The sequence below is a fragment of the Varanus komodoensis genome, unplaced genomic scaffold (assembly GCF_004798865.1).
Source record: "Varanus komodoensis strain SLA01 unplaced genomic scaffold, ASM479886v1 scaffold8, whole genome shotgun sequence".
Taxonomy (NCBI): Eukaryota; Metazoa; Chordata; class Lepidosauria; order Squamata; family Varanidae; genus Varanus; species Varanus komodoensis.
In genome coordinates this window covers 31,830,371-31,857,154 of record NW_025336481.1, presented here as the reverse complement: position 1 = coordinate 31,857,154, position 26,784 = coordinate 31,830,371, and the positions used below count along the sequence as shown (strand labels likewise).

At 40.8% G+C, this 26,784-nt stretch overlaps 2 protein-coding genes across 49 annotated transcripts in view; both read left to right on the top strand.

Annotated features, from left to right (window-relative positions):
• SORBS2 (sorbin and SH3 domain containing 2) overlaps nt 1–23,974 on the top strand; it is a 205,143-nt gene extending 181,169 nt beyond the window's left edge. For 31 of the 47 annotated variants that reach the window (XM_044455085.1, XM_044455084.1, XM_044455082.1 and 28 more), the window contains 4 exons: nt 2,661–2,775; nt 2,878–3,006; nt 3,705–3,908; nt 8,892–12,377. In XM_044455085.1, coding sequence (XP_044311020.1) covers nt 2,661–2,775; nt 2,878–3,006; nt 3,705–3,908; nt 8,892–9,800 — 1,357 coding nt within the window. In that variant the 3' untranslated portion in view covers nt 9,801–12,377. The other 16 variants (XM_044455070.1, XM_044455071.1, XM_044455065.1 and 13 more) reach the window with 6 other exon arrangements.
• A 134-nt stretch (nt 23,975–24,108) lies between these two features.
• The window catches only part of PDLIM3 (PDZ and LIM domain 3), a 43,907-nt gene continuing 41,231 nt past the window's right edge, over nt 24,109–26,784 (top strand). Inside the window, exon 1 of one of the 2 annotated variants that reach the window (XM_044455102.1) lies at nt 24,109–24,276. Coding sequence is in view for 1 of the 2 variants with exons in the window: in XM_044455100.1 (XP_044311035.1) it covers nt 24,272–24,280 (9 nt within the window). In the remaining variant the exon portion in view is untranslated. Of the gene's footprint in view, nt 24,281–26,784 lie in introns of both variants that reach the window. The other variant, XM_044455100.1, reaches the window with a different exon arrangement.

Below are 26,784 nucleotides of genomic sequence, written 5' to 3'. Positions count from 1 at the left end.
GCCTCTGCTGCCCTTCACCCTTTGCCATTGATGCTCTGAAGACAGGAGTAAGAGAAGGGGGCAGGCAAGGGACACCTCTGGGAAGACATTGGACCTATTGGATCCCAAACCATCACATTCCCCCAACACACACACGCCATAATGGAGGGAGAGTTTCCATTTTGTTTCCCTTGTGTTTCCCTCCAGCCATTTCTCCCCCGCCATTGTCTGCCCTGCTGACATGTGTCTGGTTGGGATTGGAGATTTGCTGGTGCCTTCATGCATCCTCCTTCCCCTGCCCGCTATTAACTGCTCTGTCTGACTCATATACAAAACCACCCTTGCCCTAATCCAGCCAAGGAGATTTGTGGGGCCAAGACTGTTCCATGTGCGTATGACCTGTTGGACTATGAATCACAAGTGTGGCATTCATTGGAATAGAAATCGTTGATCTGCACTGTGTCACCTTCAGTGACATGCACATTTGATTGAACAGTCCCTTCCATTTTCTAGTTGTACAGTTATAATTTCTGTGTGACAAGAGCTGGACTGGGGAACTTGAGTACTGAATGGCCGATGTGGATGCATACCACTGGAGAAAGAAGAGCTATGATAGTGTGGCCTTAAGGAGGGGAGCAAAAACTAAAGATGAGTTGCCTGAGATACTGAAAGAACATTTCTGTTGCTTCTAAAGATGTACATGTTGCAAAACAAAAAACAAACCGGTGTGTTTTCAATAGACAGTATCAGAGTTCAAAACAGAAAGCTTTCTGTTGAATATTTGTTCAAGGTGTATTGAAGTTAGGTCCTCTTAATCCATTTTCTACAGAATAGTTATTTGTTCAGGGAGGAGAAAAGAATTTCAGGTTGCACCTGTGATGCACGTACACTGCAACCAGGTGAAATGTCATGTAAAAATAAGTCTGAGGTGGGCTTACATAGGTGCACGGATGCCTAGCATATTCCCTTGCTACATGTTAGGAGTAAAACATTGCCTCATCTGCTCAGATAGCCTGATAACCCCCCAAATATTAACCACATGCCTGGAAAAACAAGGGAGTAAATTGAATTTACATATATTTGCAGGATTTTAAAATTGGATTTTGGATTTTATAAATGAATCTGAATTAAAAAAAAAATGGGGGGTACTCCCTTTCTTCTCTCTCTCCTGTCTTTCTCCTCTCTCTCTCTCTCCCTCTGCCTTCCTTCTCTATCTCTCTCACATACACCTCAGTATCGGTTCACACAGACACATGCATTCATGCATGCACACAAAACACACACACATACATCATCACGACAAAACCTGAGAAATAGAACAACTGGCTGGAAAGCATGACTCAGCCACACAGTTGCTAGAGCATCATTTCCCTGTTGTCCTAGATACCATGTTCTGTGAGTTATGCATGCACCTGCCCATGATCCAGCTTAACAGCAGTACAGGGATGATGCTATAGGCACCTTGCTGTGTTGTCATCTTATGCATTTTTGCCAGCTCTCCTGTTTTTCAGATTTCATTAGGGCCGCGCACAGTTCTTGGGAGGCAACGCAAAAAGAGGCCAAGGGCTGCATGTTGCCCACCTCTGCTTTAGATTGTTTCAGATTAACTTTTTCATAGACATAACAAATGAAATATAGAACTATTTTGGCTAAGCGGAGAAAACACTTTCTCGCTTAACCATGTCAAGCATTGATCCTGTTCACACAACACAACAAGCTACTGTGGATAATCAGCCCAGTTTCTGTGGGTTGGGTTATCTTTCACAAACAGGTGACCTTGGGTGATATTCCTGCTACCCCCTTTTGGTGCACCTGTTTGCTCACTTTTTCCCTGTATGAGAGCCTTTCAGTTGACAGCTGGAACCTTGTTCAGATTAAGCTATGTGCATCGTGCCTTCTTTTCCTCTTAACAGCAAAAACAGATTAGGAAATTGACAAGGCAAGATTATTTTATGTTGCTTAGCTTTAAGTGTGCATTGGAGACCTGTGAAGGACCACCAAAAAGCATGGTTTAAAAATGCCCTATTTTCAGAAGCCATAAAATATGACCCCAGTTCCACATTTGATGACCTGAAAACTAGATGGCACTTGGATCAAGGAGCGAATACTGGTTAGAGGATGAAGGGGAAGGAAGGGAAAAACAAGCAATCCTCATTGTCTGCTGTTTGTTCACAGAACAAGTTATGATATTAATCAACTCACTGTGGCTTATTTTTAGGGTGGCTTAGCATGACATGTGAACCCACCCATTATACCTGAAGACTGGGCATAAACCAGGATGCAAACTCATGGTTTAAAGTGTCTTGTCAAAATAAGACTACTGCTTTGACTGAGTGTTACATCTGCGAAGTTTAATCATTGTTAAAGCAGTTTCTGAGCCTCCTTGCTTGCAAGATGACAAGCATGTCTTGCTCATTACTCCCTGTACCTGTCTTCCAAGAGTAAGTCATAACTCTGTAGATTAATCTATGGTTTCATTGCACCCTGTGATCTTTAACCAGGGTTAACGCAACAACCCAGAGTTACAGAAAAGCATTCCATCCTGCTGACCTTCCACTAACAACATTTAATAACAATTAATGTTCAAAGTAGAACAGTGTAAAAGCCTTTTGAAGTACAATTTTTGTGGTTAGAAAATCCACACACCTATTGCTGTTTATGTTTATATACATCTGTTACAGGGAGCTGTCATTTAAGAAAGGAGATACTGTCTATATCCTCAGGAAAGTGGATCAAAACTGGTACGAGGGCGAGCACTATGGAAGAGTTGGGATTTTTCCGATTTCTTATGTTGAGGTTTGGCTGCTCATGCATTGTTGCTTTTCTTTACTTCCACATTAGTTTTACCAACAAAAATTTGAATTGGACTGATTAGAGCAACCATCTTTCTCTTCCCAGAAACTGACTCCCCCAGAAAAAGCACAGCCGGCAAGGCCGCCGCCCCCAGCACACATTGCAGAGATTGGAGAAGCTGTTGCCAAATATAATTTCAATGCTGATACAAATGTGGAACTGTCACTGAGGAAGGTAAGTGAGAAAAGGGTCCGTAGAAAGTGCACTTTCAAACCAGGGGTGCCAAATGACTTTTTCTGGGGTATTTGGGGGGGGGCACCTGCCAGTGGATGAGAGGACCACTCCCTTTCCTCTCTATCTCTTTCTCTTCCCCAGCCTCCATTTCAGTGTACTGCTAACAAAGACACTCTTGAGAGGTGTTGGGTGAAGATACTTCAGATGCAATGGGTCCAGATTCAGAGGCTGCAATCTCTGAAGCAGGGGACAAAGGGTTAAAGCCACACTGCATCCAACATCCCATACTAGGGTCCCAGCCAATAACTGCCCAACCCATTTTTTTTAAACCATTTGTGCAATCACCACTGCATGAATGGTACCTTGTCTTGTGTCTAATTCCACCTAGCTGAGATGAGTTTTATGCTTGGAACTTTCCGGCGTACTCTGGAACGCTTCTCTGTGTCTCCAGGCTAAAACAGAAAGTACTTTAAAGCTTGTCTAGCTACCATGTCTGCTGTTCAGTTTTAGTCTAGAATAGGGGCAAGGATTGTGATCTCAGCATGGAGGGGTAGCATATCCAGATCAAGCCTCCTGCATCTACTTGAGTCAAAATGAAAAAAGACAGAGTCTGTAGACACAGATTTATGTTACTCTTGTAATGAAGATGTGAAGATGTGTACTGCATCTCCCAGCTGTTAATGGGTTTTGTTTTACAGGGAGACAAAATAATTCTCCTCAGGCGGGTTGATCAAAACTGGTATGAAGGCAAACTACCTGGAACCAACCGACAGGGAATCTTCCCCGTGTCCTACGTTGAAATTCTCAAGAAGAATGCAGCCAAAGGTGCAGATGAGCACTCTGCTCCTCCGATACCCCAGAGTTACTCCAGTGACCGAATACACAGTCTCGGTGCATGTAAGGTAAGAAAGACCTGGTTCTTTTCACCATGTCTACACTGTATTCCATCACAGAAACATTGCGAGCACTAATGAAATCAGTACAGTTTGACTGAAATGACCAAGTATTCAGCACAAGTAAGTTGTATTTCATGTTCCTTTCTCTGTTATGATAACAGATTGCATTGCTTTTCCCCCCACTATTGTGTTGCCTGTTTTTGAAGGGATTCCTTAAATCTTTTCATTTGATTCTCTTAGTGGTATATTGGTCCTGGCTGTATTAAGAACAAATGGGCCCCAGACTCATTGCTATGGTTGTCGAAGTTATCTCTACTTGATCCCACATTTGTGTTGTCCTGCTAACAGGTGGCATGGTTCTGCTTTTTAGATGCAAGGGCCCATGCCATGCTTCTTATGCTGCTGCTTCTTACTGATCTCCTGTTATTTTATTTTTAAAGGATTTTGCAGTTAGATGCTGGCTCAAATTAAACCCAGTACACCATGGCAGTCACACCAGTAGTAGCAGTAGCAGTAGCAAAACTGAATTGTTGAAACACAGGTCATAACACAATAAACTTACATAAGAACAAATATGATTAAATACTAAGATACAAATAAAATGTTAAAATCCATCTATGGTTAAGTCTATGCTTAAAACAATCCTAATAATAAAATTAATCCGAAAGTTTAGCAAAATAATTAACGAAATCAGACAATGCCATTTTCTTTCTGATTTTGAAAGTGTAAAAATGGCCACTTGGTAGCTAACCTGTGGAACTGCATCTGCCAACAAGTAGTGAATGCATTGTTCTTCTAAGCCTGAGAATTTAACTATGATCTGGCCCAGTGTTTTGTTTCTAAGTGTATCACAAAATGGGCCATGTAAGACATAACATTTAATGTCTTCCACTTGTCCCTGAACACAGGGGCAAAGGTACTGCACCACAGGAACTTTGCAGAATCTGCCCTCAAAATATGCTGAGGGTATAGATTTAAAAGGCAGACTTAAAACTGCCCACCTTAATGAGCCCCCCCCCCCAATTAAAGGAAAACTGTGAAATAAATCAGTTTCTTACAGAAGGGGTACCACAAGGAGAACTCTGAATGCTGGGGCAAGCCAGCATCACGGCTATCAATCTGTTCAAGGAGCCAGTCATGATGTTTTTAAATTCTAGGTCTTTATGTCCTCTACTGTGGGTAAGGAGTCCATTTGCAGAACTGAATGCCACATCTTTGACCACTGGTTTCTTTCCCAGTAGTACCAGTACAGGATTTACCAAAGTATCATTCCAGAAGACTGTGTAATGTCTTAATTTTAGCAATGACAGGTGAGCTCTTACAGAAATTGAGAGCATCCTGCCTCCTTCCTGAAGTGGGCAGTAGGGATGCCCTGTGGGAAACCCCCAATTGTTTTTAATTATTTCTAGCTGGACAAGAGCTTTCTTGTTCCAATGCCAAATTTCTACACCATACAGCAACTGAATATCACTTTGCCCTGAAATATTTTGAATGCAGTGGGCTTTTCATTGGCCTCCCTAAATTAAGAGAAAATAAATAAAACCCACCAGTAACATGGATGTACCTGATTTGACAACCCAGCCCTTCCCACCTTTCCTTTACAAGGAAATAGGCCCCATTCATCTCAGTGCAACTAGGTGTGTATGAATGCTTAGAGCTGCAGTCTGAAGCATCTGTTCTTACACACGCACAGAAACTCATACATCTTTTCATCATAGGTCAGCTTGAAAATGCAGCATCCAAGCAGATTTGTTGAGTGAGTGCAAATGGGGGGACTCTGAATTTAAAAAATGACACAGAAAGAAATATTTATTTACAACAACAACAGCAACAACAGAGAGCATGTTATGGTAGACATCAAGTTTATAGGAGCTACTTTTTTTCTAGAACCCGAAATCCACCAACTGGGTCCAAGTGCTAAAAGGAAACACTTAGATGGAGAGTGTAATCCTATGCAAGCTTAGACAGGAAAACATGTTTCGACATATTTAATCCTTGTAGGACTTTTTTCTATCTAAACATATATAGGATTGCACCCTGAAAGAATTCAGTGGACAGAAATGTTTGTCTTGTTTATTTCATTTTTTAACTTTCAGAGCTGAAATGTGCTCACAAGACTTCCCCACACTAAAAATACCCTAAATCCTCCCCTTCTCCCATCACTTGTTCTTTATTTCATCGGTCTAATTTAGACAGAGAGGGGGAAGGCTTTTTTTTTTTTTTTTTGGAATGGTTGTTAAAACAAGTAGCAGTCAGAAACCCCTGTAGGTTGACTACAAGTCTCCCAAGGATCTGCCAGTGCAGTAGATCTAGATCGCTTTCTGCCAGCCTTCTTGTCCTTGTAATCTTTGCTTGAATAGCCTAGAAGGAACATTTAAGATAGCTCTGACTGGATCTTCACCTTGGCTAGTCTGTGTTAGGGAAGGACAGATGGGAGAGTCTTATTGTCCTTCTGTGTTACTCTCCATCTCATCCCTCACTACTTGAAAACAGTGGTGAGCCACATGCAGAATTTGCACTATTAGTGTGTAGCCATGATGCAAACAAGTACCATCGTGCCGTCCTTATGCAGGTATGGTCATCCTTATGCATATACATAGAGGGTACCAATGCTGCTTGCACTTCACTTTTGCTGAAGGCTGTTCCAGTTGTTGAGGGAGCAGCACAGGTGGCAGCAGCAATCCATCAGGTGCCCATCTGTAGCCCCCCGATGGACTCAATCTAAAACCTGTCTAGCCCCACATAGTGATACCCTGTAATAAATGCGGCACTGTTTGATTTCAGGACTTTGTATTTTTATCATGAAAATGTATACTATATTTGTCTTTCTGCCATCTCACACTTCCACCTCATTCTAAGCAAAGGTCATGATTATTGTCAGATATTGGGAGAAACATACAGTAAAACTATAATAAACCCTACTTGGATATAAGGTAACACTGTCTTTTTAATTGCATAGTTTAACTAAAAATGTTTTTACACCTGCAGGTGTCAGTAAGGTTAACTTGCTTGTGCACTAGTGCAATTAGTACTTAATGAACACTTCCTACATAAACTATTTGAGAAAAGCAGCAGCATCAACAAAAGGGATAAATTCTCCTTATTCAAAATGTATTAAGTTCATTTTATCTCGATGCATTTGTTGTATGTTAGTGTTACATTATCATTTCCAGTGTCATTGTTCATGATGCTTCCAAAGCTACAGAGTGATCCTAATTTAGAAAAGGTTTTAACAAGAATAGCAGATACCTTTCCAAAGGGCCCCCTTCTCCTGTCCCCTGTGTTCAAAGGATTTCTCCAATGACAGTTAAGATATTTCCACTTTTATTTCAAAGTTGAGCATGACAAATACAATTGGTTAATTCATTCTGGGTTTGCCACATGATCAATGCAAAGCATATTCTAACAGCTAGAGTCTAGCCATCTCTTAGGGGCAGTATAAGTCAATCTCCTTCCATCTCTTTCCCTGCCAGTTCTTTTCCAAGAGGGTGTACATAAAGGTACACAGATATGGGGAAGCCCATACACACCTCCTGGATCCAGATCTATGCAACCTTCTACTTTCCAGATTTATGTGCACAGGCTGCTAGTGAATCAATCAATCTCTCTCTCTCTCTCCCTCCGGGGGGGGGGGGGGGGGTTGGAGAGAGGCAGATAAGCTTTTCATATGGCTGGGTATGTTCCAGAGCGCTTTTACCTGGCCAAGGGCCAAGCAGGGAAAGCAGAGGGAAACAAAAGAGCTCTATTGAGTCTGATACGAGCATCAACAGTCATTGAATCCTCCCCACCTCCATACTGATAATGGGTGGTAGTAGCTGGGAATGTCATAAAAATAACATAGTTAGTTTTTGCAGGAGGAAGGTTTAAAAGGTGCTCTCCCTTCCACCCCCGTCCCCTCTGCGCAGCTTCTTAGGGTGACATCTTGGCGTTGTGCCATCCCGGCACCTTCTAGGAAAATAGATGCGGCAGCTGGGCTTCCAGGTATTCTAAGAAGGCCTGGAAAGTATTGACAGTATGACCTAGATGGACCAATGGTCTCTCTTGGTTCATAAGGCAGCTTCCCATATTTACAGAGCTGATGTCAGCCCTTCTAAGAGTGATGTCAAAGTTCTTTTCTTCTCAGATAAAGTTTTCATTTTGACAATTAATAACAACAAAAACTACATTTTCAGTATTTATTGAAGCAATGGATATCCACCGATGCGATATACGTATGACTCCAACTCTACCATTCTTACAAAAGGACCTTTATTTTACAAGAAGGAAACTTCAATCAAATTTCCTTTTGCAATAATCACTCAATACTGATATTCAAAATACTTGTATATCTGTTTACATTGATTGCCAATGGTGTACACTAAGTAGCATTTGAATGCTGTGTGCCTGTAAGGGAGATATGATTATGTGCAGAAGTTATTAATTTTAGATTTAAACATGCATTGTGTAGCTACAGAGGATGTAACAGTGGGGTGAAGTTGTATTAAGATGTCTCTGCCAGGTTCCCTTATCAAGCAATGAAAAGATTGAACAACCCACAATTGCCCAGTGGGAATAACATCCATTAGTATTTGATGGAATCCAGAACTGTGTTTTCTTTTTCAGACAGCACCACTCTGCTTTCAAAATAATAATAGCTAAAGCTTGGGAAGTTCTGGTAAACACATCTGGGTCATTAGTCAGAGGCTTACTAAAGGACAGTAAAGCCCATAGCTCTCACAGATCAAATTCACTCCGTGAACTCAGTGATTCAGACCTGTCTTGATGCTTGACATTTAAGCCCTGGGCAAGAACCTGATACAGTTTCACTTTTCAGATATGCTTTCTGCTCTTCTGATTCATGTGCTAATGATTGCAGACATTTATGCTCAATGAAATAATATCCTATGGCCAGAAGATGACATAGGCCTTTTCTTAAATAACACTCATATATAAGCCCAATGCCTTTTTTTCACTTTGTTTTAATTCTTATGCTTTCCCTTATTTCTCAAGTTGGATTCCAAAGCATCATCCCCTCCACTCAGGTATCGATCCTCTTCTTGTCCAGATTCTAATAAAGGGAATCTTCTGGCTGTCACCGATGAATGCTTATCACTGACTCCTGGCTTTTCATCTCCATGCATATCTTCCCCTTCTCCTCCACCTTTTCCTAAAAGCCTTCTTTCCAATTTAGAGGAACTCAGCTCTCTAGCTTTAATAAGTTTGCAGAGTGCTCCAGAGCTCTCGGATATTATCACTTCTCAAGCAGAGCATGGCCATTTTGTTCCAATTGCCTCGCCAAAGGCTTTCCTCTCCTTCCCTGAATCTCCAACATCACCTCAGCCATTCTCTTCATCTACCTGTAAATCACCTCCTCCAGTGACCCCGTTTCATGACCAAGCACATAAGCCCGATCGCAGCAATTTCAAAGAGATGAGAGGAGCTCCCACTATCAAGGAAAAGAAAAGCATCTCAGGCATGGCTCCAGAAATGCGAGGAATAGCAGGCCCTGGGCCTCTTGTATGCAAAGAGCAGCCATTATTCAGAGCACTGATGGAGACTGACAAGCAGGAAGAAGAAATCTGTGAAGAGCTGCTATCGATAATCCAACCAGGGCAGTCAAAATGTAAAAATTCAGGTTTCTACAGACGTGCCCCTGACGTAACAGAGCAACTGGTGAGGCTTCACATAGAGGAAGAGCCAGGCCAAGACAATTTAGAATCACCAGTAACAATTAAGACAGAACCTATGACACCTTGTGAAGGGAACATTGCACCAGATACTAAAAAAGAGGTATTTAAACTTCCTAAGATAAATTCCTGCATTGGCATTGTTAATTCAAGTCTAACCATTCCATTTTGTGTATTTCTGCATGTGTCTTTCTACTATAAATTGCCATTTGGAAGAGTAAAAGCACACTAAGACACAACCCTCTCTTATTCCTGATTCCATTCCTTCAGAGATAGGAAGAAATGTAAACCTGTACTATAATACTCTTCTGATCTGAATCCTTCCTTCCTTCCTTCTGTTCTTCCGTCCGTCTGTCCGTTCTTCCTTCCAGCTGCCATGAATTCTGGCTCTGAGCAGGAATGCAGAAACAGTTGGCCTCTTCCATGGGGCCTTTGGTGAGGGAGGCATAGTCCTCAATCCACCTTTGGACCAACCTAGAACTTACATTAAATGTGCAATTGCACTGGCACATCTTACCTAAAAATAGCAACCATGGGGGTCCTAATCTAGCTTGGGTCCATGGCACAGAGGAAGGGCTTCTTGATCCTTTAACACCCACATGATTTTCCCAATGATTCCCCACAGTTGTGCAGCTATTCTCCTAGATGGGAAGCTGCTCTTTGTGTGGTTAGCAGTTTTCCTCTGGGCAGGTAGAGGCTTCTGAGATAAGGAAATACCTATCTGCTTTAGCTCTCTCACTACCCCAACATAGCTGTTAATTTTAAAGGTTAAATATATGGTATGATTTAATCTTTAATATGATTATTATTATAAATCCAATCATGTATTTAATGTATCATCCAATTTGGCCCCAAGAACCTTCAATAAGTCCTTCAGCAAATTGTCCATGTATTTTTAGTTTGCTATCTAATTTAACCTGCTGGTTTCCAAGATGTTATTCATTCTGAGAATTCCCACTGAACTTAGTGCTGTCTCACATTATCCATACACAGGAGATGCATAACTCTAATTCAATGAAATATGAGGCCCATTCATGCAGTCCTTGTTGGTAGCAACCTACCATGTAGTATTTAATTCAAAGTGCCTGTTGCATTAGGTACTTAGCATGCAGCTCCTTCTCTTGCTTTTGTTCACTGTCATGTAATCATGTGGAGCAGGATTCCATACAAGGACCACAATGTGAACAGAAATAGAATCCTTCCCCCTTCTGAAACCTCCCTCTTAAAAATTGGTCCCCACAAGGCATTAAAAAGGGGGAAGGGGGAGCCTGCATGAGCACAAGTAGAATTTCTTCTTCTTCTAAATGGCCAAGTGAGGGCTGAATCCTTTCCTCCTCATGGGCAGTGGTCCACATTCGGATCAGAGAGCCCCATGTGCTTTCTTTGGAATATTCTCACAACAGCAGGGGTTGCCCACACCCAGTATAAATTCGCCCTTCAGCCATTAATGAAAAAAAGAAACAGCCAAAATTTGGTGGATCTACCAAATTTTAATCAAAGTGTGCTCAAATATTTGCAATAGTTTCACTCATAAGAATGAGGAAAGTGCTTTCAAGTTCAAGTGTTCGGCTGAGATTGTTTCGGCAGTGTAATGTTACATCTCTCCTTAGAGAGATGTGATATCTCAGCTATGGCACATGTTTATTTAGTTAATGTGGTTTTGAAACACCCCTCCACTCAGTGCAGGCTCACAATAAAACCATAGGAGCAATTTTTTTAAAAAACTAAAAATAGAACAGACAAAATTCATGAATTACAAAACTGGGCAAATGAACCTTCTGAAATCAAGGAGTGGCATTAACCACTGAAAGTTTGGCAGAACGGTAAAAGTTTTTGCCAACTGCCTATCGTCCAATAATGAGAGGGCCAGCCTAACTTCCCTGGGGAAGAGATTTCAGGGCTGGGTGCCACTGCACAAAAGGCCATGAGTTGGCCTCCCACCAACCAAATGACTCACAGAGAAGAGACACTTGGGGCCTCTCTTGAAGAGCACGCGTGTTCTATAACCCTGAAGTCCTTGCTGCCAAAGGATGACATAATTAAAGAGGGTATTCAGTGTCCTGCACAGTGTGTAGCCCACCAAATTAACAGCCTTCCACTGCCATGCACTGTGACCTGCCAGGTTGCTTGCAAGTAGACAGACAGATGGACAGAAGAACACACATTTTTTTGCTGCCCAGAGCAGGCAGAATAAAAATGGAATACATATTCAGGGCCCTGATAGTTTTCATTTAATGTAGAGGGATAGAAATTGTTCCAGTCTGCTCATTAAGTCAGACTGCTCATCTAGTCCAGTCATTAAGAGCCTGATCAAATCCATGAAAAAAATACACTTCAGGCCCTTGCCTTGAAAATAGAACATGCAGCCCATCTCCAAGAATGGCAGGCATTAACTATCCTTGATGTAAATCATAGATCTTACAGGTAACGGCTGTGATGCAACACGCCTTTTCCACGCATGTACGTGGCATGCACAGTCACTGTCTGAGTCTCACTCAACAATTATTTAAAATATGGGAGAATTTAAAATGTAGCTTGCCAGATTAAGGAGCAGGGCTCTTCAGTCCAGGAAAACAAGCCAGCATTCCTGCTGAGCACAGACTGTGCTTCTAGTAACTCTACAGGTAATGAGCTAAACCTGCTGAACACCGCAGTCTGTGGGTGGGTTGAGGGGGGCGCATCTCCTTTCACTGATGGTGGTACAGTATTCCTCTCTGTGCTTTACCATTGCAATTGCTCTTCCACACAATTATTGTCGCCTCTCTTTAAATGTTCAAGCCAGCTTCACCTCCATGTGGGATGCAAGCACCTTCCATTCCTCCTTCCTGCCTTGTTCCTAGTCCTCCACTGCACTCAGCCAAAGCATCTTTCTCTGAATGTGTTTCGGCATCTTCCAAGTCTGCTGTTACCCACTCACCCCCTCTCCTTTCCAAACTGTCATACAGACAGGAGAAAAGTTCACCAAAGTTAAAGGTAACTTTGTCTACTGAATGATGAAATACTGCATGTTTTCTCAAATGCTTGACAAATGAAAAGCTTGGCGATTAACCTAATTGTTAAATGTCAGATGTGCTGGTGACTAATGTTTAATAATGTAGGCATGTAATCAGAGCAAAATGCTGTGAAGCAAAGTATTTTAAATGTACTTCAGTCACTTCATTCCCCCTGTCCTAAATACACTGAGTGCAATTGAGCACATGCTGGTCTCGATGAAACTGTCCAAAATCAGTGGATGATAATTTAAACATCCCAAACTTTAAAAGATCAGCAAAAATCAGATGTTGGAACACATGCCTCATCCATCATTCATACCTCCCGCAGTTGTATCTGAATGTTGATTCCCCTTTAAGGCTCCAGGGTTATTTGCTACATAAATTTGAACAGTAAGGACTGCATCAAAAGTCTATTAAATCTAATGGAAAAACACCATTTACTTTTATGGTGTAGGTTTTTATCAGATAGATAGATAGATAGATAGATAGATAGATAGATAGATAGATATGCCCGGTTAATGATAAGGCTATATGCTGATGTATACTTACCCATAGATATCTCACCAGAACACAGACCAAACCACCAAACATTTATGTAAAAGGATTTTTCTTTGTGTTATAGCAAGATGATTCATTTCCATTGCCAGGAGCTACACCACTGATGGTTCAAGAAGATATAAGCAAAGCTGGGCCAGAAATAACACACTGGCATGCTGGCTTGCCCATACTCACAGAAGCACTTAGCTGCTGCCCCCCTCCCCAGGGTCTGGGAAGCCCCAGTGGGAATAGACAAGCCAAGGAGAGAATCAAAGCCTCTTTTCTAACCAAAGTAGCTAGCCATTCACAAGGTTTCCACAGTGGCACAAATACCACTCCACCATTTAGGAATCCCTTCCAAGGAAGGTTGTTTACCTGATGTTTATGCTGCTGGGAATCCTATTAGCATTTTCCCTCTCTGTCTTTCACAGATACTGTATCTGAGTAGTGGTAAAGTGCCACTGAAAACCATCAATCATGTGCTCTTTTAATCAAAACAAATCATTTATTGGAGTGCTTTCGGAATGTTACAGTGTGAAAACTGCAAGCTTATGTCAGCACTTCTTCAAATATGATAGCACTCTTCAGGTCTTATTAGTTTTTTAAAAAAAAATCACACCCATTTTTTCAGTCAAGTTTTCAGATCTAATTTAAGGTAGCATCTGCTTTATCTCCTTTCATATATATATCACTTTTACCTGCCTATGAAGTCATGCAAAACAAGCACTTACACAACAGCTGTTAGCAATCGCTCATACGTTACACTGTCAGCTATTAGTATTTCCTGCTTGTGATTAATGTTCAGATGTGTGCTTGCCTTTGGGGTGCTCCTGTACGTTCTATAGATGCATTTTGACAATGTACGGAGTTGGAATGTGTCCTGGGCTGGATTGAAATCTAAACCTATAGGTACTGTAACTGTAAGGTTGGAGGCCAGTGTGCATATGCTATAGGAGATAGCAATAGTTTTTCAGGCCTGGATGCATTAACAGATCTGCATGTCTTTTGTGGAAAGGCTTCTTTGGAGATGAAAAACTAGTTTGTGGTGCTTGAGAGCAAGAATGGAACGACATCAAAATAATGCCCGTCTCATCTTTCAGATGAATTTACCCAGTGTTTACGGTTTTTCCAGGCTGATTTTAAAAGAGAGATGTTTGTCATCGGCAAGCCTCCTCGTAGCCCTGTTACCACGAGGAGATCTTGCAGCTCACCTGTCCGAGGGCACAGCTATTCAAATAGGGTATGGTACCATATGGCCCAAACTGCATTGCCAGGTTTCCCCTAGCCTAAAGAATTTGGCACCTAGTTATTAGGCTTTGAATTCATATGTTTGAACCATTCTCATAGCTTTTCTTCTCTGTTATGCTGCTGTTTCAAACCTGAAAGTTTTGAGTGATAACAATATGGAAGCTGCTGGAGGTTATCTTTAATTTGCATACTTTGACTGCAGGATCATAAAACCCCAAGCTGTTGCACTTGTCTATGAAACAGCCCTGAAAAGTAACAAATTCTCTAACAACTCTGTGTTTTAACTTCTCCCATTTCCCTTCTAAGTAGCTCCTCTTGTTTCAAAATCTCTTACTTATGAGGCCATTGCAATGGCTAAATAAGAAGGCCCCATCTGTGTCTCTGCTGCCGCTTCTTGTTTTCAAATGCATGTTCTTTTTTTTCCCTACCCAAAATATTTTGCTGCTATGGTAACGCATGCTGCACTCACTTGACACCATGCTTTTTCATAGCGTTGCTTCTCCCAGGACTGTCACTTGCGCCAGCTTTTCCTTGCCTATCTGCCGAGAACTGCATCCTCATTAAAGGGCAACCTCTTCCTGTTAAAATAATTGTCCATGCTCTGTCTTTGTAAACAGAAGTCTGTAATCACGCCTTTTATGTTCAAACCTGATGTTATCTGTATTTGTATATGGACATCTCTGTATGCATACAGGCTTTCATTTATGTGGAGTACATGTTGGGGGAAGGAAACGGTGCATTCTGGGAAACATATGGCAAAAAACTTAACGTTCCTATGGAGGGGCACCATGACCTCCCACTACGTGGACAAATGGTTTATGAGGCTGAATCTGTCAGTCACTAAGGCCTCTTCACCAACTCCATCTGCTGCCTTTCCCCTGGGACTCCTCATAGCTAGTAACCTTTATGGATGACCTTATGGCTCCTGCACTCCAGATAGGGCTCTCTTTGAAGACTATTGCAGGACACTGTACCTGGTCCAAATATAGTAAGCCTGAGGTGCACATGTGTCCCAGTGGTCACTCACCCTCTGTAGTGTGCAGGGAAGAAGGTAGGGCATTGGCTTCGATCTTACACATGGTAAACTGACCACAGGTACAATCTCTTTCCCTAGTTGACAGTAAGCACCACTGATGGTGGTACTGACAGTACCACTCACAGTAAGCACCACTGATGAAAGTATGTTAGGGAATGGTCTTTATACTGTACAGTTCCTAGCTTTAAGTGATGGTGATGAGACATATAGCATTTAGTGGCTGGATCAGGTATACAGGAAGCATATTATCAAATAACCAATCTCATTATTCAGAGCTTTCCATAGTCCTTTATTTACCTTTACATATAGCAAGTTGTGTGCATTTTGTCAAATAAGATGAGTATTTTAAAACAACAATCCACTGACAAGCATATGGCAAACCTAATTTCACTATTTCCATATTAGCAAATACCAGTCCCAACGTTAGAAAGAGAAAGAGTATCCACTTTGCTTTAAAATCCCCTTGAAATCAAGAATTGCTTCACTCATGTGGATTGTTAAGTTTGTGGAAAATGTTCTAAATGCACAGTTATAATCTTAACACAAATGATGAAGACATATGTGTTATGCACACGTATTAGCATGTGTAGCACAGGACTGTCCACAGCATGCTGAATTTAGAGACGGGTGTACATAGAGGAGACCCACTGGAAAGAATGGGACTTAGTTCATCTCTGTATGAAAAAGTGAATGCAGTATCTGGTGTGTGCCTTCTGCTCTGCTGAAAGGCATTTCCTGTTCAGCAATTCTTACAACAAATTTTAAATTGCATGTGTGTTCTTAAATCGTTATGGGCAGCATTTGATAAGGAAACAGTCTAGATTAACTCCGTTGCATCTTGTTTTTGTCCGGTGTCATATTTTTAGATATGTAACTTTCAGTACTCGTCTTTTAAGCATGAGTGTTAACATGGTTCATATAATGTCATTGTATAAAAGAACCTTGTGTTTACACATAGAAGAAAATGTTATTGGATGGGATTAGTGGTGCAATCCTATTCCTATCTACTTTCTCCCTGTTAAGTGTGTGTATAGAATTACAGCTTAAGATGTTCAGTGTTCCATGGTTCATTTTTCAATTGATCAGCAATTTTGGGCACTGTCTAAAATGAAGCAATTCTAACTCCCCTTGTTTCAGTGAAACAACGAACCATTCTTCCACTCTTTTCTGTTGAAGTCAAAGGGGCTCAACATGCTCAAATTGTACTGCACCATGTCCTGTATTAACATTAAGTAAATGCAATAGTTTGGAATAACTGTAAAAGTGACGTGTTTTAGATTCCCATTCCCCAACCTGGCAACCTCCAGACATTTCAGACTGCAACTCCCAAGATCATGACCATTTATCCTGTTGGTGGGACCCATAGTCCAAAATATCTAGAGATACGCAGGTTGGGGAAGGCTGGTCTAGGACACCCAAACACCCCATGATCTTGAAGGAATAGATACAGAAGATAATGAGCTGCAAGTAAATACAGGCAACCAGGCTCACTTTGTAGAACTGTCCTGCATACCTTGTCCCACATTACAATTTTCTGACAAGTATTAGCAACAACCTTCATACTGGAGCCACTGAAATGGTTTGGGCTGTCAGACCTCTATAGAATCCAGCCATATTGTGAACCTAGGCACACAGATATGTCTGCCATTTCCCCTTCATCCCACACGAGCTCTCAGTGGCAGAGAAACAGTGAGATTGATGCTTCCACATGGCTGAACTCTACAGATGCTGATCCATCCCCATGGCTGCTCACCCAGAGTGAACAAACACCGCCTGGTACACATTCATGTGCATCTTCTCCTTATGCAGCCTACCTCCTTGCAAAGAATCACATAGTCTGTATGTGTGATTTCATTCATAATTCCCGTCATGTCACAAAAAATCATGCCCATCAAAGATGAATCATTCATAAGATCAGGCTCCATGTACATCTTAATTATGGAGGGTCTCCAAAACAGTGATATAAAAACAACCTTAGGGCTGCTCTTGTGGATGATAAACCTTGTGGGTAAGAGGAAAGCAATGCATCCTCATCCATAGATGACAATTTGCATTCTGCTGGAATTTTGGCTTCGTTTTTACACTAAATCCAGTTTATATATCCTTACGTGTCTTACCATTTATCAATACTTTGCAAAAAGTTTATTAAAACTGTTAAGTCTGCTGCTCAGAAGATGGACTAATACCAATCTGGAGTGGGAGAGGAAATTTATGTTTAGCTTTACAGTACTGGTTACTAATTTGTTCCCTTAGATGTTGTTAAATTATATGCATTCTTTTAAGAATTTGTTTTTCTTATTCTCTAAGGAATAACACTTTGAATAGTGAATAACACTATGAAAGTGTTTAAAAACACTTTCATAGTTCTCCCAAGACTGGAGGATATCAATAACAGAACAGCCCGCTGTGGTTGCCAGCTAGATGTCCATGAGAAAATATATTTGCAAGAACGTTGTCTTGAGCAATCATAAGGAATGGCAGCATGTTCTGTCAAGGTTATTCAAAATGATACTATTTCTACTTGCCTGAGAGTGCTCTTTCAGGTTAAAAGTGTACATTCTTCATTTGTTCTGTGGTGTTGTAATCAATACAACACTTGCAGCATTTGAAAGAGCCAACAGGCAAAACCATATCTGCTTTCTCTGGCATGATGCAACTTAGGCTGAAGATAATTAAAAGGACAATCCCATGCATGTTTAGACAGGAAAAAAGTTCTACAATTCCCAACATTGTCTTCTCAAACATACTGAGGAATACTGGGAGTTGTAGGCATTTTTCTTGTCTAAATAGAAATGTGGTTTATAAAGCTTACATGCTGCAAATGAGTTTGAAGGCATACAAACGTTTGTTCTTTCCTTTTATGCTTTAAGCAAGAGCTGTTGTTTTTCCATGACAGCAGATATTGTCTGGAGAGCCACTAAAACAAGCCTGCACATCATGCAACTTCCTGGGCTGTACGTGCCATGACTCATCATTTGCTTGATAAAACCCTTATTTAATGCAGTCTTGGGGCTAGAAGTATAAGGGGGTTACTATCAAGCACTTGGTGAGCTGAGTTCCATCACAGGGCTGCATGTTGTACAGACTAAACCTAAATTTGTGACAATTTATACTCTTATTACATTTCAGCTCATTTCATTTCAGCCACAGCGCCCTGTGCTTGCTCATGAAATTATACACAGTGGGGGGGAACCGTAAGTATTTCAATCTACTCAAGTTCTTATTTGAATAACAGCATTGCATTTCTAATTTGGTAGAAAAAGAAAGCAGTCCCTGTCTATCGGGGCGCTTGCTTTTGTTTGCCTTTATGCAAGGCAGTGCCCTGGAGAGAAACATGTACTGAACTGGACTACAGTCTGTTCCAACTGTTACCATTGATTCATTCATGGACCCATGACTCATATTGCCATCCATTAAAAGGCAACCTTCTTCCTCTTCTTCCAGTTAGGATGGGAAGTGAATTTACCTTTTGAGGGTTACACACAAAAAACCCAGCGTGACTATTGCTGGTGAAGTGCTGATCATAGCAGGAAAGAAAGACACCGACCTTGCAAAAGGAACTGGTTTACAGTGGAGGCTGTTGGTGTCAATGTCACTGGGGTAGGGTATCTGCCCCATGCTTCACTCTGAACCATTAAAGAGCTATCCCTGGTACTGAACCATATGCTCCAAAATAGGTCCAGCAGCATGAATTTACATTCCAAGCCAAAACTTGGAATGGATATGCCACTCCATTGAAGTTGGAGCAACCAACCATTGCTGATAAATCACAATGCATGTCGGGCTTCAGCAGTGTGGACTGATCAGGGCAGCTGATGAAGGGCTTCATCTGTCATCTTTAGTGCTATAGCTTATATTTTCTTCAAGGGGAATGTTATTTGAGAGGAAGTCCTTCTTATTTTTCCACATAATGCACATATATAACACTAAAACATTTTTTTTAAACTGTAGGGTTGCATCTTGCATCTGCCTTCTCTGAACAGAAGGGATCAGATAACAAAAGGTTCTTTTCAGCGAAGGATCCCTCATGTTCCTCCACACACCACAGCTCACCCAATTCAGCAGGGTTCCCTCACTACCTGTATAACATTTTCAGGGTACTAGAGGGGCTGCCATGGGGATGTGGCAACCCAGTTGTACATTCCCAAATCTGGATCCAAACCATCATTTATTATACAATTTAGTTTTCCATGTTTTTCAAATGAGCTAATTTTAAAAGATTCACAACCCAGATCATCTGGGTTCAAGGCAATTTGGTCCATTTTGTTTAGACTAAACCCAAATATGTTATGGATTGCTTTGAAAATGGGACTTGCCTCTGACTTTGCTTTTTTCTTAAACTTTACCAGTAGCTTATTTTTACTCTTCAAAGGACTATTTAACAAGCTTCTAGCTTCGTGAAAGTTTAAGGTGCTCATTTTTTTTCTTTAAATGCATCCGTTTGTCCTGTTTAAGGTTTCAGGTTCTGTATAACTATACTCCTAGGAATGAAGATGAATTGGAGCTCAGAGAGGGAGATGTCATTGATGTGATGGAAAAATGTGATGATGGATGGTTTGTGGGTATGTTTATTTTAAATTTAGTCATAAATTTAGGATATATGTACTACTTTAGAGATTACATAGCTTTATGGTAGCATACTTTATGGCTTGCAAAACAGACATAATGAGATCTGTGCACAAAGACTAACCCCCTCTGGGGACAGCTCAGAAAACTTTTAGATTGTGGTTTCCATCCTCCCCTTTCAGTCCTTCCACTGTTTGCACATATCCCATCAGCCACTGTGCCTGAAATTCATTCCAAGGTGCATCATTCAGTGCCTGTGTTTCCTGCCTCTTCCTGATTGGTCCAAACATAGAGGCTGGGTGATGGGAATGCCTTCTGCAATTGCCACTCTTTCCAGGGGACTCTGTGGTAATTGCATATCAGGACCATGGAAACCACAAGCCTAGGTTCACACAACATGGGAAGCCATCATGGTATAAAAAAACTATAGAACAAACTGCTGTTTCTCATGCTGGTTTCTAAAGACCAAGCTTACATGGTGAGATACCACAACTTGGTTCAAATAATATTTGAACAATGGTTAAAAAAAACCCACAATGGCTTCTTGTGTTATCTGAACCCTGTTACCAACTATGGCATCTTGAATCCCATAATACATACACAATATCCATACACATACAAAATCCTTCTGTACAATATTTGTATATATACAATATCCCTTCATGCACAATATTCCCCTGGTCCAAAGGTCTGAAAATACTTCGTTGCACACAAGGAACAGCTCCAACATTTTTGAAGAGCAGATACCCTCAGTGAGCACCCCAAATTCAAACTTGCCTGAGCCCCTGATTGTAGAGCAGTACAACTGCCAGCCATACAGGCATATTGGCCCCTGAGTCTGTTGCTTAACAAGGTGCACAGACCCCAGGAGGTTCGGCTAGGTCAGAGGGAGTGTGTGTCCACCATCCTGAATCCCCTTGCAGTAAAAAGATGGAAGCATTTTCAGCTGGGTTCCCTCCCACAGCAACATTGATCCAACACTGGCACCTGCCAAGCCTGGATGAAAAAGCTGCCTTTCTCTTTTCCTCTCTGTCATGCTCACATGCACATGCATCTTTCCGTTCCATTTATGCGAATGAGGATGCCCATTCATCTTGGGACCTTAATGGGAAAAATGATATACCTTCACAAAGAACTGCTGAATTGGAGCAACAGTCTTTGAAGTGATGGAAAGTTAGTTGACCAACTTGCTATATTAATATAGAAATGACTGATATAATTGGCAACCAGCCTAAATGAAGCACACCTATTTTTCATAATGCAATAATTCCATTAAACAGTTGCTTCCTGCTACAAGCCAGAAATTCCCTCCATTCTCAAAACGACCAGTAATTCAATGTTTTCCAGGTTTTCCAAATTATAAAGAATTGAATGTGCTAATCATGTGTCCAAAATGATGTGTTAAGGCTATCTTGAGGGAAAAAAAATGTTACTGCTATTGCCATGTTTCACTTATTACTTCTACTTTCAGGAACCTCCAGAAGAACAAAATTCTTTGGTACTTTCCCTGGAAACTATGTCAAGAGGCTGTGAAATGTTGTTTGTTTGGGGGTTTTTTCCTACTTATTTATGCTGCATCTCTGCAACACATCTGCATATCAAGCTGCTAGAAAACATGCTCCACCAGCCTTCTATTTTCCAGCTTTGCAATTCCAGGTAGCAGTCATCTAGTTTCTCTTTACCATTCCCATCTTCATCTGCCAGCCAGCAGTATTATTGTATCAGCTACGATGGGATCACTGAGCTTTTATGAAACAAGAGGAATTAGTGGAACATATAGTACGTATTTTTCAAGCATTCAAACTTTCCCTGCTCCTCCTAATTTGAAACACCAGTAATGAAAAGCTTTATGGAAGGTACATTATTACACTTCAAGGAGTTACCAAGAGTATTTGGGTGAATTTGCAGTACTGTCCTTAAGAAATATTTTTATTTATCTGCTTTCAGTTCATATATAGAACAGGTTATGGTTTACCACTTTTAAAACTGTTTTTTTAAATGTTAAATTCTTTTTAATCTCAACAACATACATTGCTTTTGTTTTGCTGTGTCACAGGTTTGCCTGTTTTTACCAATTTGCAATATAAGATCATTACTGAAATACGTAGTTTTTATGGCCATGCACTTTGCAATCAATGTAGAGTGCTTGGAAAATATTTCAAGCAGGAATAATTTAAAAGAGGGACTGCTATTAGACAAACACTCGATAAGCTATGATTTCTAGTTGGATATCAAAGATTTCGTAAAATTTGGGCAAATGGGAGTCATATATGGATTGAATCTCTTTCTTTCCAAAATAAGGGCTTCACATATAAACAAGGGAATGCAATTTGCGCTTCATGTATTTCCACATCTGAAAGCACAATCCTGTGTACATTTAGACAGGAAAAATTCCTGCTATTCCCTGATTTCCTCAACCACTGGCTGGGAACAGTAGGATTTTTTCTGTCCAAACATGCATAGGACTCCACCATCAGTGTCAGAAGCAGTGAGGCTTTCTGGGAAGAAGCGGGTGCTCCCAATGCAGTGAGATCTTTCCATACTGAAAAATCTCCTCTCCATGTGGGAATAGCAACCACAAATGCGGGAAACATGAGCGGGTCGCACTTCCTGTCTGCACATCGATTGATGGCTTAAGTGGAAAGAGATGCATGCATCTCTCTGTAGGGAGAAGTGGTTGCTCCTTGTGTGTTCACACAGCATGTGTCTCTTTGTACAGGGAAACTGTGCAAGTTCCCACTTCTGACATCAATCGTGTATCTATCTGGCAGCTTTTGACCTGAATTTGTGCTGCTGTTTAACATCTAAAGCTTATCCAAAAGAAAACATGTTTGCTGCTTTGTTGAGGAAATGCAGAATTATGACCTTTTAGGAAGCAAATCAACAAGGAATTCCCTCTGCTATATCAGAAGTATGTTGCAACAAAGTCGCGAAGTCCAATTTTCAACATTGGTTTATCATAGGACATTTCAGCAACAATTAAACACAGTCAGTACACAGTTTACTTATAGCAGAGTCAGTGCTGGGTGAAGGAACAGGAAATCCACAAAAAGTATCACTTAATGCTATTACTTTATTACATTTGTATGCACATAATTTAACAGTTCTGAGATACATTTTTTCCTAGCAGTATAGTATTAAAAAAATAAAAAGGCACAAACATGGAAATTTGTACACATGGGTGGGTTTTCATCCTTGGAATAGTATCAAATACACAATGGTTTGTTTTCTGTATGCAAAAATAGGATGTATTCTGTATGATGGAAAATACATGGCTTACCATGTCTATGGCTTTATGAAGTCAAGATTTGAATTTGCTGGCACCTTATAGAAGGCAAAAAAATATTTTACTGCATTTCTCTTGTGGTAAAGGACTTGATCTCACAGATTTGTAGTCTTGTAGCATTTTGTACATATGTTTGCTTTTTTTTTTGTACAGAGCCATTTTATTGCTGAAGTTTTGAAGAAAAAAATCAAGTTGTTTATTTTGATCTTCAATCCACCCCTTCCACTAATAAAACACGATCTCCTCACTTTCTTTACTTGCCCCCCTTCAATGTGTAAGCACATTTGGATAGTGCAATTCTGTAAAATAGCATTGAAAGCAAAAGTTTTATGAGTTATAATATGGTTTTACCAGCCAAATCTTTAAAAATTGTACATATGTCTTTATTATGGAGAAATGTCGATGACAGAAAAAGAAACATCTTTAGTCAGCCTACCTTTATTACTGCAAATTTCATGGCAAAAGCTTTATATTTCAGAGGCTTTCCATTATAAAGTAGATGTGCATGCACCTTTGCTGTGAAATTAATACTCATCTTTGATGCCATTTATGATGGAAGACTTAATTGTCTGTTGCCTGTGATATTTTAAAAAGGCACTGTTTCTACTCTGTATCTGATTTTAATAGAACAAATTTTTCATACCTGGCTTTCAGGTAATTGACTTTGAATTCTTACATGCAAGGGGTCTCTGTGTTTTTTTTCCTTGAATAGACTTCTAATAAAATTTGCTTGGAGTATATGTTTGGGTCTCCTTGTTTATCATCCCGACAGCAAAGCTGCCTTTTCCAACATGTTGCCCATCTGGCATTTTGGTCAACCACTCCCATCACTCTCGAACAATGTCCATATAGGCTGGGACTACTGGGACCTGTCATCCAAAGCATCTCCTGTGGACAGCGTTGGAAAAGGCTGCAGTGGAGCATCACTTATCTAAGTTTAATAGGTTGAATTGAGCTACTGAGCAGCGAGATCCATTATCCTCCAAAGCAGAGATCATCGTGGAGAAAGCCAAGCCCCAGCTCCTCTTGTGAATCCAATGGGGTATGTAAGTATCTGTCAACACAGCTACAGTTAGGAAAATTATTATAGATGGTGTCAGTGTGTAGCATGCTCACACTCCTCCCTCTCCCCCCACCTCTCTCTCTCTCACACACACACACTTTCCTTTTCTCTCCGTGTTACAATAAATAGGCCATTATTCCAAAGGTTGAGTTCTCATATACTGAAATATACTGGAAAGATGTAGTAACAGTAAGAGATAAGGTAGTAGCAATATCCCAGTGTCTCCAGAAGTAATTTCATTATCAGGTATGTATAGTTAAACACTAAAGCATAGTGCAACAGAGAGAGAGAGAGAGAGAAATTGAGAAGCTTTCTGGCAAAATTGTTCCGCCTATTTAGCAAAATCTTGTGGGATGAGACACCAGCACTTCAGGCTCTGGAAGGAACAGTATCTCTAATGCTCCTACAGCCTTTTAAAAAAAATCTAGAAATGTTTCATTCTCTTGTATTAGGAAGAATAATAACATGAAAAATGGAAGAAGTTGTTGGTCTCAGATGGAATCACATCACACAAGACTGACACACAGCTTAGCTCTGATAGCAAAAATGGCAAGTGAAAATGGCTCTCCCACTTTAAATTTTGTCAGTCTCCAAGCCAGAGAAGTGTGAAAATAGGCTAACAATCTGGGATAGGTGAGAATTTTGTTCAGCTTTTTATATAGAAACTTACCAAATTTTCACACATTTTTCATAAGCATTATGGAAAGAACTTGCAATTAACTCAAATGTGGGAGAAAGTGCAACTGACTGAGCAGGATTAGTCAATCCCTGCTTATAATAAACTCAGCATGTTCTGCTGTACTAACAGACAGCCCATAGAAGTTCGACAGCTGGATTATGAACTGCTCCACACTGGACTGGATCTCTCTGTCCTGATTTTAATCATGATATAACAGATGTCTGTTGTCCTTTGTAGCATTCAGGGACCATCATGTGAACTATGCTGAAGGGCTATTTCCAAAGTAAACGGGATTTATACCAAGTTAGCTCTGTGTTGCACAAAAAGCTCCACTCAGGGAAGAAAAGGAAAAGTGCCTGGGCTTTTTAAAGTTTCAGATGATCCACTTGAAAGGCAAATTATCATTACATTTATGTTCCAGCCTTTTTTTCCTCTTGCAAGGAATCCAAGAAAATATACAAGGTTCTCCTTCATATTATCCTCACAACAACCTGCTGAGGTAGGTTAGGCTGAAGGTCTGTGACTGGCCCAAAGCACCCAGGGAGTTTTATGGTAAAATGAGGCCTAGAACCTGGATCTCTGATTCCTAGTCTATCCCACTAGTCACATTAGCAGTCCAATTCACCCTGGCTCTGTTCCTCTCCAGATTACCATTAAGAACACTTGTGCGTCTTAAGAAAATGTGTCTTGGCAGTCATTGGGTCACAGCCATGGTTTGCTGCATCATTGAAAGGGGACTTCTCTGGTCCCTTCTAACATGCAGTCTTTATAGTTTGCTGAACGTGCTACGTGGAGACCCAGACTCTGCTGAATGGGGTAAGCTGTGATGCAAAGGAAGGGGAGATCGCCAAAATTCATATGGAAAGGTTTTCTATGAGAAGAGCCAATAGGAGTTCCCGCTGCCTTGTGAAAGAACAATCCTGTATCCAACCCAATTTGTGCACAATGCTCAAAGTGACTTCTGCTCCCAGATATGTCTCATTCAGAAGAAAGAGATTCTTTCATTACTCAAGATACAACGTAGCCAGTGAAAGAACTTTTACTAGTGTTTCCAGATGAAGCTTTACCCTGCAGTTGTTCTGCTTCATCCACAACATTTTGTTGAAAGATGTGTGCTGAGACAACAGCATCTCCATCTTGAAACCCTCCCACATCTCCCTCCCACCTTTTCCTGTTGTCTTTCCACAAAGAAAACAAAATATGTTAAGGGGGAAAAGAGCACAAAGTATTTTCATTGGTTCCACTAGGAAGTGTTCCATCCAGTAGCACCAATGAATGCACTGATGTCGAAGGAGGTGCAAGCATGCACTTTTCTGAATCAATGGAACATGCACAGTTAACCGTGTTGAGGATATATGCATGGATATATACATTTTTCCTGGTCTGAGCCAGTAGACAGGGCTGAATATGTGTAGCTGTCTGGAAACCATCGTCTGTCTCTCTTTGCAATCAAGCTGTCAAGTCTGTTTGCTTGCTTGCTTGTTTGTTTAAGAAATATAAGAGAAAAGGAGTCAGAAGAGCCTCCCAGGCCATCTAGTCTGACCCCCAGCTCCAGCAGGCTCCACTCATGTAATTCCCACTCATATAACTTTATTTGTATAAAAGCTGCCCATTAGCATCATGTACATTTAGTCAATTATAGTATTATGCAAACTACAAGCAGGCCCTTCTTCAAGCAAACAGGCAGTATTTTCATACAAGCAAAAGAGGCAAAAGGTTCCAGGCAGGTGTGGCATAACCCTGTGCCTCATAAGCTTCAATTGTTTTCCTGAATTAGAAGAAAGTTGTCATGAAACTGACCCTGACTG